Consider the following 12,401-nt stretch of genomic DNA (forward strand, 5'->3'; position numbering starts at 1 on the left):
CAAGAGTTGGATGCTTAATTGACTGAGTCACCCAGGCGCCCCCCCCCAACTTTTTTTGGGGGGGACTTTAAAATTTTATGATGTATTTGGGAGAAACAGAGAGAGGGAGCTTATGAATGGGGTTGGGGGGAGAAGAGGTTGAGGGACAAACAGACTCTCTGCTGAGCATAGAGCCCAATATGGGGCTCAGTCTCAGGACCCAGAGATCATGACCTGAGCCAAAATGAAGAGTCAGACATTGATTGATTGAGACATTAACTGATTGAGCTACAGGTGCTCCGTTTTTAGAGCTCTTTTGATGCTGTCTTTCTTTAATAACTGCCTCCTCCTTGTCCCTTGCCCAATCTTCCTTATAGTTCACTTATAGTGTTCTTTACCTCCTTCCTTGATGCAGCTTTTCTGCTGGCCCTTTCCAGAACAGTACAGCTGTTCTCTCTTCCAATCTTACCCTCAAGGTATATCAAATCAAATAATTCTTGCAAAGGTGTTAACTGATCTTTCTGATGTCATGATGAAATTTGTTATTGCTCAGTATTTGCATTTTAATTTTTTAAAGACACAAGTGAGAACTGAAGAAAGACATGATGGTAGAATGACAGATGCCAGAATTGTTATTTTTGGGTTTGGAGACCTATTTGTAAGGAGAGACCATGAGATATGTGCTTGATTAAGAAAAGCCTCTTTCTAACCTGTTATTTCCTGTCTTCCAGCCACCACGCTCCCTTTTTCTTTTTAAATTATGGAAGTATTGGGATTCCCTGGGTGGTGCAGCGGTTTAGCGCCTGCCTTTGGCCCAGGGTGCGATCCTGGAGACCCAGGATCAAATCCCACGTCGGGCTCCTGGTGCATGGAGCCTGCTTCTTCCTCTGCCTGTGTCTCTGCCTCTCTCTCTCTCTCTCTTTCTGTGACTATCATAAAGAAAAAAATAATATTAAAAAAATAAAAGATTTAAAAAAAATTATGGAAGTATTAAATGCCAATTGTAAAACATTTAAGCAATACCTAAGTATCGAGAGTAAAAGTGAACATTCTGCTTCACTGATTCTTTTCCTTCCCCTGAAATCTTTGCCACTGCTCTCTCTATAGGTAACCACTCATGGAATTGCTAGTGTTTATGCAAATTTAAAAAAATGTGTACACACACATACTTTATATTTGTGCACACATATACATATATGTGTATATATAGGGTGTATACATGTAACATATAATGATAGCCTTTTTTCTTTTAAACATAAATGGAATGCTATACATTTTGTAACATTGCATATATTCTGGACATTTCCCTGTATCAGCCCATATAGAGAACTATCTCAGTCTTTTAGAAAGGTTCCATGCATCTTATTTCCCAGGAAAGTATACCATAATTTATTTAACTATTTTCTTATTAGTTGACCTCTTTTCAAATTTCCCAGTGTACTTATATAATGCTGCAGTAATTATTCTTGAAAAACATCTTTTTGTGCCTGGGTGTTTATAAGAGAGTCCTAGAACTGATATGTCCAATTTAAAGTGTACACATTTTTATAGTATCTGATAAATTATTTTTCCCAAAGATAGTTTATGCCTATCAACTATGTATGAATGCCCATTCTCCCATATTTTTGCCAATATAGTTGTTTGCAGTCTTTCTTATTTTCACTTAATATGACTACTGGGTGGCAAATGGGGATTGTCTCCAATTGCTAGTGATAGTATCTTCTTCTGTAAATTGACTATATATTTTGCTAATTTTCCTATCATATTATTTATATTTTTTGTTCTGATTTATAGAATGGCCTCCATTTTTGAAGGACCAAGTTAAGTTTTGGAATTCTATCTCTGTAAGTGTTAATGCAAGTATTAGGTGTTTGATAATTTTATTTTCTTTATGCTAGTGAGACAGAAATAAAATTGAACGTAGTATTTGAAAAGATTTTATAGGTAATTCATTTTGAAAAGTAATTTTTTGGAAAGGTATTTCCTAAAATGGTGTAGTAGTGGTAGTGCTAAATTAGGAACTTTAAGTCTCTGGTTTGTGCTATTTTTGCTTGAACTATTTCTCATTTTCATGCTTTTCTTTGTACGTCGCAAAAAGAATAACCATCAAAATTTCTGTTCTAATGTGGACAGTTTTGAAGTGAATATAATGGATTCAGGAAAAATGAAGAGAATATAGATGAATTATGGAAATACTGAGAGAGCTTGTGTTGAAACATGTAGATCAGTGTTATTATCTTATGTGCTAGATAAAAATACCATTTAAAATGATGTAATACTTGAAAACAATGGCTATGTTCAAAGGCACCATCACAGGTATTGTGGATACAAAGGTGAATAAAACAATTCTTATTGGTCATAATCTATTAGTAGAGAGAATCAAGATAGATTAGGTTCAGATTGTGCATCTTTGGCAGGCATTTAGAAGTGAGACTGTATTCCTCTATTACGATGGTAGCTGCATTTGTGGTGAGCATAGCATAATGCATGGAGAAGTTGAGCACTGTGTTGTATACCTGAAATGAATGTAACATTGTATGTCAACTGTAATCAAAAAAATTTTAAAGAGTGCACAATTCAGATTTATCTTAATATTAATGGTGTCTGATCACTTAACTAAATTTCACAAAGTTCCTCCTTCATCATTAATAATTTTGATGGGAGTTATTTTGAGGTAGGAGAATCTTGTTACTTATCAAAATTTAATTGATTATATTGATATGGATTCATAGGTTCTTTTTATTAAATGGGTTGTAATCTATTACTGTTATTTATTTTGATGCTTAAATTGCCCCATATTTTTCCAGTGGAAGCCTCTTCAAGCTGATTTCTGTGTCCTTTTGACAAGTTCCCATCATTCTTCAGGTTATTTCTTTACCTTCTGGAAAACAAGGCTCATCTTGAGTTTCCTTGACCTACTTGTGGAATTAGTCATTTCTTCAAGGAGCCCTGTTTCCTTTTGATAGAAAATTGTTTTTAGAAGCAAAGTTTTCTACTCATTTTAATTGTGGTGTTGCTGCTTTCAGACCTTTTGATGAGCATATGTACATACATACATATACACATTTATAGCCATATTTGTTTGTATACTTATATTGAAAACTATACTTCTAGGTTTTTATCAAACACCACAGAATTAATTCTAATTTTCTTCATCTATATCCTCCAACAGTGAGAAAACAGGCTTTCAATATCCTTAATATATTTACTTAATTAATCCTCTCCCCCATACCTTGCAAGGGCTATTTCCTAGGTGTGTACCCTCCTTATCCTTCTCCCACATCAACACACTACTCCAGGTTGCCCTTTTGCATGGAAGCCTTATTTATCTCTTTGGAGTTTGATGCCTGGAGTCTGACGCCTTCCTCTTGGGTTCTGACACCCTGCATCAGGCAACCTCCCTGCTCAGGCTCCAACTGCTTAAGCTGGTCTCACATAGTTATAACATTTTTTTCTTGTGATGGGAACTTTTAAGATCTATTCTCTTAGCAACTTTCAAATATATAATACAGTATCATTAACTTATAGTCACCATGATGTACATTGTATCTCCAGAACTTATTATCTTACAGCTGGAAGTTTGTACCTTTTTACCACCTTTGCTTATTCCTCCCCCCGCCTCCCGCCCCACCAGACTGTTCACTATGAGAACATTTTTTACTCATTTTCTAAACTGTAGGGGAAAAAGGTAATTGAAAAATGAAAACATTTAAATTTTTTTTCTAGTTCTTTCAGCCTTAGATTTTCCTATCACTATTACTAATAAACCTTTTGCTGTTGAGCTTTTCCTTTTTTTTTAAAAGAGATGTTTAATTTGCCTCTGAATTGCTAACATTTTAACAATTTAGAAATATGAAACATTGTAATCTGGCAGTGTTGTCTAATCCAATTTTAAAGTTGTTTTATTATCACTGAAGATAAGACTCTGGTGAGTAAATAGAAAACATTTTTAGGAAGTTAACAAATCAGCTGTTCTGAATTCAGCTAGAAAGTTGTTCTCATATATTCTTCTTGTTTTGAAATCTCTTTTTCTAGTTTTCTATAAAATCACCTGTGCTATTTGGCCTTAAATGATCATTAACTGTGTAGCTCACTTTGTGATTAAAGCTCGTTTTTTGTTTTTGTTGTTGTAAATGTTGTTATTTTCTGATTTATCATAAGGTAATTTTGTTATAGGTAAGTTGGGTTAGTCATTTTAATACTGTATTAACATGAGGGATAATTTTTAACAGGCGGATAGTTTTCTTGTTTCTCAGATCATAAAATAAGAACTTTTATTCCTCACTTTTTACTCATTGTCAATTCATGTAACTCGTTCTCAATACATCTAAATATTCATAGTTATCTTGCTGAAATGTGTGTATATACACATCCATTCTTCACATGTTGAGTCACAATTTGACATGTGTTTATTGTAATTCATTCTGAGCATCTGATAGGAGGACATCTGCTTACTGTCCAAACTCTACTCAGTGTGAATCCAAAGTAGATAGATTGTAATAGATTACAACCCATTTAATAAAAAACAGAGCTGATGGAGGTTAAGAAGGATTAATATAAGTTAATTTATAAATACAACATTTAATGGCAGCTTTTGAGACAAATGCAGATGAATTTGTCTCATATAGATTATTAATACTACCTTCTTATTGTTGAGATAAATATCTTTTTTTTTAAAGATTTTATTTATTTATTCATGATAGTCACAGAGAGAGAGAGAGAGAGAGAGAGAGAGAGAGAGAGAGGCAGAGGGAGAAGCAGGCTCCATGCACCGGGAGCCCGACGTGGGATTCGATCCCGGGTCTCCAGGATCACGCCCTGGGCCAAAGGCAGGCACCAAACCGCTGCGCCACCCAGGGATCCCCGAGATAAATATCTTTGATTAGATTTGGTGATTATGTCCCTCATATTTGGAGCCAGATGGTAACTGAACCCAAATCTATTCATTCTTAGGATGATGAAATCAGGACATTAAAAATGTGATACATTGCCTTATATATATATATATATATATATATATTTTAAGATTTATTTATTTATTCATGAGAGACACAGTGAGAGAGAGAGGCAGAGATATAGGCAGAGGGGGAAGCAGGCTCCTCACAGGGAGCCCGATCATTGTCTTATATTTTCTATAGAAATCCACATTTCTAGACATGCAAAAAAAAAAAAAAAAAAAAAGGAAAAAAGTAAAAAGAAATGTGGACATGCTTTGTTGCATATATATTTGCTGCAAAATACTTGTATATTTTTCATTCTTACTGAATGAACTGGAATGGGGTTTAATGAACTTTTACTTTTATTAAATCCACCTTTTTCTCCCCTTACTTGATTTCCCTTGCAGCTTAATAAATCTTAGGCCTTTAGAGGCTGGTCTGAAAAAACTTCAGTAATGGATCAGAGGAAGAATGAGAGTATTGTTCCTAGTATCACTCAATTAGAAGATTTTCTTACAGAACACAACTCCAATGTTGTTTGGCTCCTTGTTGGTAAGTAGAATATATTTTCATGTACTTTATGGGTTTTTTTGTGTGTGAATTAACAACTGCCAAATTTTAAGCAGTAGTTAGCTGAAGTTGAAATGCTTACAATATCATTGGTTTATTTTTTGGAAAAAAGATTTTAATCTGTATTTCTATGACAATTTGCTCTGGCAAGTGCTTTGGAGGGCTCTTTTTCTTAGGCTGCCTCCTTCCTTGTCTGACTTAGAGGAGGTGGGAGAAGAAGAAAAACATTGCCCTTAGCTTATCTTTCCTATTTCAAGTCCACTCCTTCACCACGACTCCTCCACTCCCATTTCAGCACATACACATACACTTCTTTGTTTTACTTTAAAAGTGATAAATTCTCATGGTAAATATATTTTTAAATATAAAATAGAGTGTACATGCCTATTAATTTCATCTCTTTCCTCCTTATATACTTGACATTGGGCTCTACCAGTAAAATTTTTTTTTGTCTAATATTCCAGAAGTTTTCTAGATTCATAGAAATAATACAAAACAGTGTATAAATCAGTGGCAAAGAGAGGGAGCAAATATGAAGGAATGAATGAATAGGAACTAATAAGAGGGGAAATACAAAATAATAACCAGGGAGAAAATACTGTAGGGTGTTATTGCCCAGGAAGTTTTTGTGGAAGAACAGTATTTGATTTGAATTTCAGTATAATAGTTAGGAAGGCAGAGAGGAAAATAGAAAGGGTAAAAGGGGAAAGAAAGGGTAATGATATTTATTGAACATCTTCTGTGTGCCACATACCATTGCCATTTTTGCATATGTTAGCTCACTTAGTGCTCATAGCAGACTTATGAAGGCACCAGACTTTAACTTGGAGAATTGAGGCCTATAAGGATTAAATAACTTATATAGGTAACATAGCTGTTTTTTTCTGAGTGCATCCTTATGCTTCTTTCATGACACCACAGGATATGTGGTAAGGAAATGAGTAGAGGTGAAGTGTGTATAAAAGGAATTATGATTCATGATTTGTAGGTAGGATTGGATTAAACACAATCCAATCCTATTGGATTGAGTTATAATTCTTCTAATTGACAAAAATGAACTATTATAAATTATCCTTAATTAAAGCCAAAAAAGTAAAATGAAATGCAAAACATTAATATGAAATTAAATTTCATAAAAGACACACTGAAAATTCTCTTCTAGTTTAATTAAGGGTGGAATTCTTATTTCCTATCATTCTGTTCACTTTATCACCTAGAATTTCTCTTTTTTTTCTATTATATACAACTCCTTTCCTTAAGGAAAAAAACAACAGTAACAACCAGAAAATCACTGAGTGATCATTTACCCTTGCTGTTTTCCTAACTGGCCTTTTGATATTAAAGGGGGTTGGAGAACATGATAAAATGAAAAAGCCTGCAGTTCTCAGGTTGTATGATACCAGAAGCATACTTTCCAGCAAATACCTCTTGCTTTACTGAATGGCCCACCATAACCTGCTCTTGACACAGTGATTTACAGTAAAAATTAGCACAGAATGTCTTTAAACTTAAAATGTAATGACATATTCATATCACTATGTTGTATACCTAAAGCTAATATAACATTATGTGTCAACTATACTTCAGTTAAAAAAAAAAAAAACAAAAACAACCCAAAACACTTTTTTACAAAGGAAAAAAGAAACATATCATCAAAACAAGTTTTCTAGAAATAATTGTTCTAGAAATAATTTTTATGGGCAAATCATAGCACTTGCTACATCAGAGTTATTACTGTCAATATAAGCTACCCTGAGAAAATGTGTTTTGACTCAGTGACTGCTTTGTTTTATCCATTAAGAATTTAATGTGGTGTTGCTAAGTGGTTGTACATATTAAATTGCTTTACATTACTTTGTCCTAATTTAGAAAATAGTTATTCTTTCAAACTGGCTAAGTAAAAGGAAATTTATTATCAAAATGCTTTCTTATGTTTTAGTTTTTGTATATTCATGAACTAGGTTCTTTTGGGAATATTATGAGTCCTATAGGTGACTATATACTTCTCATGAAAAATGAGTCAAACTTGAAATATCATTTACTGTAGCATATTCACTGGCATTCTTTAAAAGTAGGTTGTTGCCTTATCAAATATAACAAAATAGTATAAGGTGGCCTGTTTAGTATAGATATGCCTTTAAGTAGGGTAAAATTCTCACTTCTTTCCATTTTTTTTAAAAAGCAGAAATTATTGATTTAATAAAAAACACTATGATTTCTTTGATTTTAAAAAATAATTGGTTTTCTTTCTTTTTTAAATGTCTGTAGCCTTTAGAAAATAGCTTGGGAATGAGCTTTTAGCTTGATAAAGGTGGACACTTTTCAGAATACGCAGAAATATGGGCTTTTTCTTTCCAGAATATTGTTATACATGTTTAATAATAAGTACAAAACAGTGAAAAAGGAAACAGAAAAAAAGGAAGTATTTATTTTTTTAAGAGAGAGAGTACACTTGCATGTGAGAATTGGGGGTGGAGGCAGAGGGAGAGAGAGAATCTTAAGCAGGCTCCATGTCCAGCATGGAGCCCGATGTAGGGCTGGATCTCGTGACCCTGAGATCATAACCTGAGCCTAATCGAGAGTTAGATGCTTCACTGACTGAGCCACCCAGGCACCCTGGGCAGTATTTTTTTAATTGATCTGATTGTAATATGTGCTTTTCTGGCTAATAAGTAAAGAAAAATGAGGAAAGTTATATAAGGTAGAATCAACATCTGGTATTAAAAATCCAAAGTATTGGGATCCCTGGGTGGCACAGTGGTTTAACGCCTGCCTTTGGCCCAGGGCGTGATCCTGGAGACCCGGGATCGAATCCCACGTCAGGGTCTCAGTGCATGGAGACTGCTTCTCCCTCTGTCTGTGTCTCTGCCTCTCTCTCTCTCTCTCTGACTATCATAAAAAAAAAAAAAAGCAAAGTATTGAATTGTAAGAGAACATATTACCATTTAGAAGTAGATCCTATCTTGGCAGAATTAATATTGTGAAAATGTCAGTGTTACCCAGGGCAATTTACACGTTTAATGCAATCCCTATCAAAATACCATGGACTTTCTTCAGAGAGTTAGAACAAATTATTTTAAGATTTGTGTGGAATCAGAAAAGACCCTGAATAGCCAGGGGAATTTTAAAAAAGAAAACCATAGCTGGGGGCATCACAATGCCAGATTTCAGGTTGTACTACAAAGCTGTGGTCATCACGACAGTGTGGTACTGGCACAAAAACAGACACATAGATCAATGGAACAGAGTAGAGAACCCAGAAGTGGACCCTGAACTTTATGGTCAACTAATATTCGATAAAGGAGGAAAGACTATCCATTGGAAGAAAGACAGTCTCTTCAGTAAATGGTGCTGGGAAAATTGGACATCCACATGCAGAAGAATGAAACTAGACCACTCTCTTGCACCATACACAAAGATAAACTCAAAATGGATGAGAGATCTAAATGTGAGACAAGAGTCCATCAAAATCCTAGAGGAGAACACAGGCAACACCCTTTTTGAACTTGGCCACAGTAACTTCTTGCAAGATACATCCACGAAGGCAAAAGAAACAAAAGCAAAAATGAACTATTGGGACTTCATCAAGATAAGAAGCTTTTGGACAGCAAAGGATACAGTCAACAAAACTAAAAGACAACCTACAGAATGGGAGAAGATATTTGCAAATGACATATAAGATAAAGGGCTAGTTTCCAAAATCTTTAAAGAACTTATTAAACTCAACACCAAAGAAACAAACAATCCAATCATGAAATGGGCAAAAGACATGAACAGAAATCTCACAGAGGAAGACATGGACATGGCCAACATGCGCATGAGAAAATGCTCTGCATCACTTGCCATCAGGGAAATACAAATCAAAACCACAATGAGATACCACCTCACACCAGTGAGAATGGGGAAAATTAACAAGGCAGGAAACAACAAATGTTGGAGAGGATGCGGAGAAAAGGGAACCCTCTTACACTGTTGGTGGGAATGTGAACTGGTGCAGCCACTCTGGAAAACTGTGTGGAGGTTCCTCAAAGAGTTAAAAATAGACCTGCCCTACGACCCAGCAATTGCACTGTTGGGGATTTACCCCAAAGATTCAGATGCAATGAAACGCTGGGACACCTGCACCCGATGTTTCTAGCAGCAATGTCCACAATAGCCAAACTGTGGAAGGAGCCTCGGTGTCCATCGAAAGTTGAAGGGTAAAGATGTGGTTTATGTATACAATGGAATATTACTCAGCCATTAGAAACAACAAATACCCACCATTTGCTTTGACGTGGATGGAACTGGAGGGTATTATGCTGAGTGAAGTAAGTCAGTCGGAGAAGGACAAACATTATATAGTCTCATTCATTTGGGGAATATAAATAACAGTGAAAGGGAATATAAGGGAAGGGAGAAGAAATGTGTGGGAAATATCAGAAGGAGACAGAACATAAAGACTCCTAACTCTGGGAAATGAACTAGGGGTGGTAGAAGGGGAGGAGGGCGGGGGGTAGAGGTGAATGGGTGACGGGCACTGAGGGGGACACTTGATGGGATGAGCACTGGGTGTTATTCTGTATGTTGGTAAATTGAACACCAATAAAAATTTATTAAAAAAAAAGATCCTATCATTTTTTAATGTCATAAATGATCTTTTACTAACAGATTTTTACTGAGATAATAAGGCGATTGTGAAGGAAACTTACAGTGAGATTGTTTTGCTCTTTTTTTCTTCACAGCTACAATTTTGTCCTGTGGATGGATTATTTACCTCACATACTACAATTCTCGAAACGTTGGTCTTATTTTAACATTGGTTCTTAATAGATTATACAAACATGGCTATATCCATATTGGTAAGTTCGAATAACACTGAATGTTTTTCTTATGTATAATCTTGAGATGTATATTATAAATTTATATTTTATAAGTTATAGTAGCTTTAGAAATTCACCTTTGTTTCATGAATGTTAACCTAACTGGAATTTCTCTCATGCAGCACTCTACGACAGAAGATGAACTATCACTTGGTTAGGTTCTTTACTTCATTCTTATTTCTTAAAGTGTTTCTGTAGTAACTTTTGGGATTTTTTTTCTTGCTATAAAAGATGCTTATTGAAACAATTTGAAAAATATAGGCACGCATAAACTATGGAAATAGAAATTTCTCAGGATTCTACTATCCAAAGAAAGTTTCTAATGCTTAATGAGGTTTTTGCTGTTTTTTTTTTTTCCCAATAACCCATACTTAAAAAATCTGTAACTATAAGTTGGAATCATTTTGTACATTTCTTTTTGTGGCCTGCATTGTTAATTTAAGTTTCCAGCTGCTTCTAAGTGGGAAGTTTGCAGGCTGCAGGATTGATTTGGAAGCAGTATGCTTCAGAAAGCCCTCAACTAAAGGGAAAAGGGGTGAGAGGTAATTGACTAGAACCATTGGGACTTCCTTAGTGTACTTCTTAGAGGACATAAATAAAATTTCTCTCAAACTAAGTCATCTTCCACTAATTTGAGGCAATGACTGGTTCCTAGAGTCAAATAAATTAATGGAGAAAAGTGGTAAATTAGTCACTGGTTTGAGGTTTATTTAAAGTTGCGCATAATTAAAAGAATTATTCATATGAAGCAGCTATTTAATGTCTTTGTATGGTTATTTAGTAGTTCAATTCATAGTGATGGTACTTATTGTACTTTTTGTTCATATTTGAAGAAAGAGCAATAGAAAATTAGTAAGGCTGTAAGGGAATCAGGTAGGAGAGAACCTTTAATAATTATTGAATCAATTGAATGCTAAGATTATTTTAAGTTTTAAGTGCTCACTCTGGATCAAAATAATTCCATTACTCACTGTTGTGTTTTTTGTTTTTTGTTTTTGTTTTTTTTTTTCCTACAACAGGGTCCTTCTCTTTCTCTGTTCTTTCTGGAAAAGTCATGGTTCGTGAAATCTATTACATTACAGAAGACATGTCTATTAGGTAAAAAAAAAAAAAAAAAAAAAAAAACAAACGAAGTATTGTAAAATTTTTTCTGATGATATTTTATTTAATATGATTTACTTTTCAAATAAAACCATAAATCAGTTTTTTTTAAGTAAATCCTATCTGGTGAATTGATCTTTAAAAATATTTTTATCAGTAGATTAATTTAGCTAAGTTTTAGACTGGCACAAGCTTTATCAAATAGCTGGTTATAGAAATGAATAATCTCATTTCATTCCTAGATGAACACATGAGCCATGAAATTACCTGACCATTTTTCTTGTAGACTTCATGGTGGTCATTTGTTACATAAAACAAGGGTCCAGGGATACTGAGAACTCATCCATTAGCTCTTTATTATAGGTAATAAGTTTTAAGAATTGTTTAGTATCTATTAGCTACTCTAATTTTGCTTTAAGGAGGAAACACAAATCTGAATATATTAAGAAATGACAGTATGTTTGATATGTTCTTTGTTCTGCAGGCCTTGAAAGAAAAGCTTACTTTATTTTTGTGCTTAACATTTGCTACTTAACTTGAGCTTATCTTAACATTTGCTACTTAACTTGAAAGTTTTGAATTATTTGAGAGGTGCTAGGGTTTGGCAACAGTCATACCTCATTTAAAACAGTAGAGTCAACTTTGTGAGTATAAAATTATTTTGAAAAGAAAAGTAAGAAGAAAAGGTTGAGAGGTTATAAGTTTATCTTTTTGAGGCGTGAGGTAATATATGATTACAGAGTTAAAGGAGTATTTTTAAAAGCTTCTGTTAGCATTGTAATATCCCCCTTTCAAGATTTGGCTTTTTGTTTATATAGTTTTTACACCATATTTAAAAAATACCATTTTTAAAAGAAAAAAAGTTTTCCTGTTAGCACTTCATTTTCCTATTAAATGTGATCTAGTATTAAATTTTACCTTAATAGAATAATCTATTTTAGAGCTATGTAAA

The 12,401-nt window shown here is 34.2% G+C and overlaps 1 protein-coding gene across 6 annotated transcripts in view; it reads left to right on the top strand.

Annotated features, from left to right (window-relative positions):
- KIAA1109 (KIAA1109 ortholog) overlaps positions 1-12,401 on the top strand; it is a 211,643-nt gene that overhangs the window by 12,623 nt on the left and 186,619 nt on the right. For all 6 annotated transcript variants that reach the window (XM_041758126.1, XM_041758130.1, XM_041758131.1 and 3 more), the window contains exons 3-5: positions 5,324-5,468; positions 10,211-10,327; positions 11,368-11,446. In XM_041758126.1, the coding sequence (XP_041614060.1) occupies positions 5,372-5,468; positions 10,211-10,327; positions 11,368-11,446 (293 nt within the window). In that variant the 5' untranslated portion in view covers positions 5,324-5,371. The remainder of the gene's footprint in view (positions 1-5,323; positions 5,469-10,210; positions 10,328-11,367; positions 11,447-12,401) is intronic.

The sequence above is a fragment of the Vulpes lagopus genome, chromosome 6, assembly GCF_018345385.1.
Source record: "Vulpes lagopus strain Blue_001 chromosome 6, ASM1834538v1, whole genome shotgun sequence".
NCBI lineage: Eukaryota > Metazoa > Chordata > Mammalia > Carnivora > Canidae > Vulpes > Vulpes lagopus.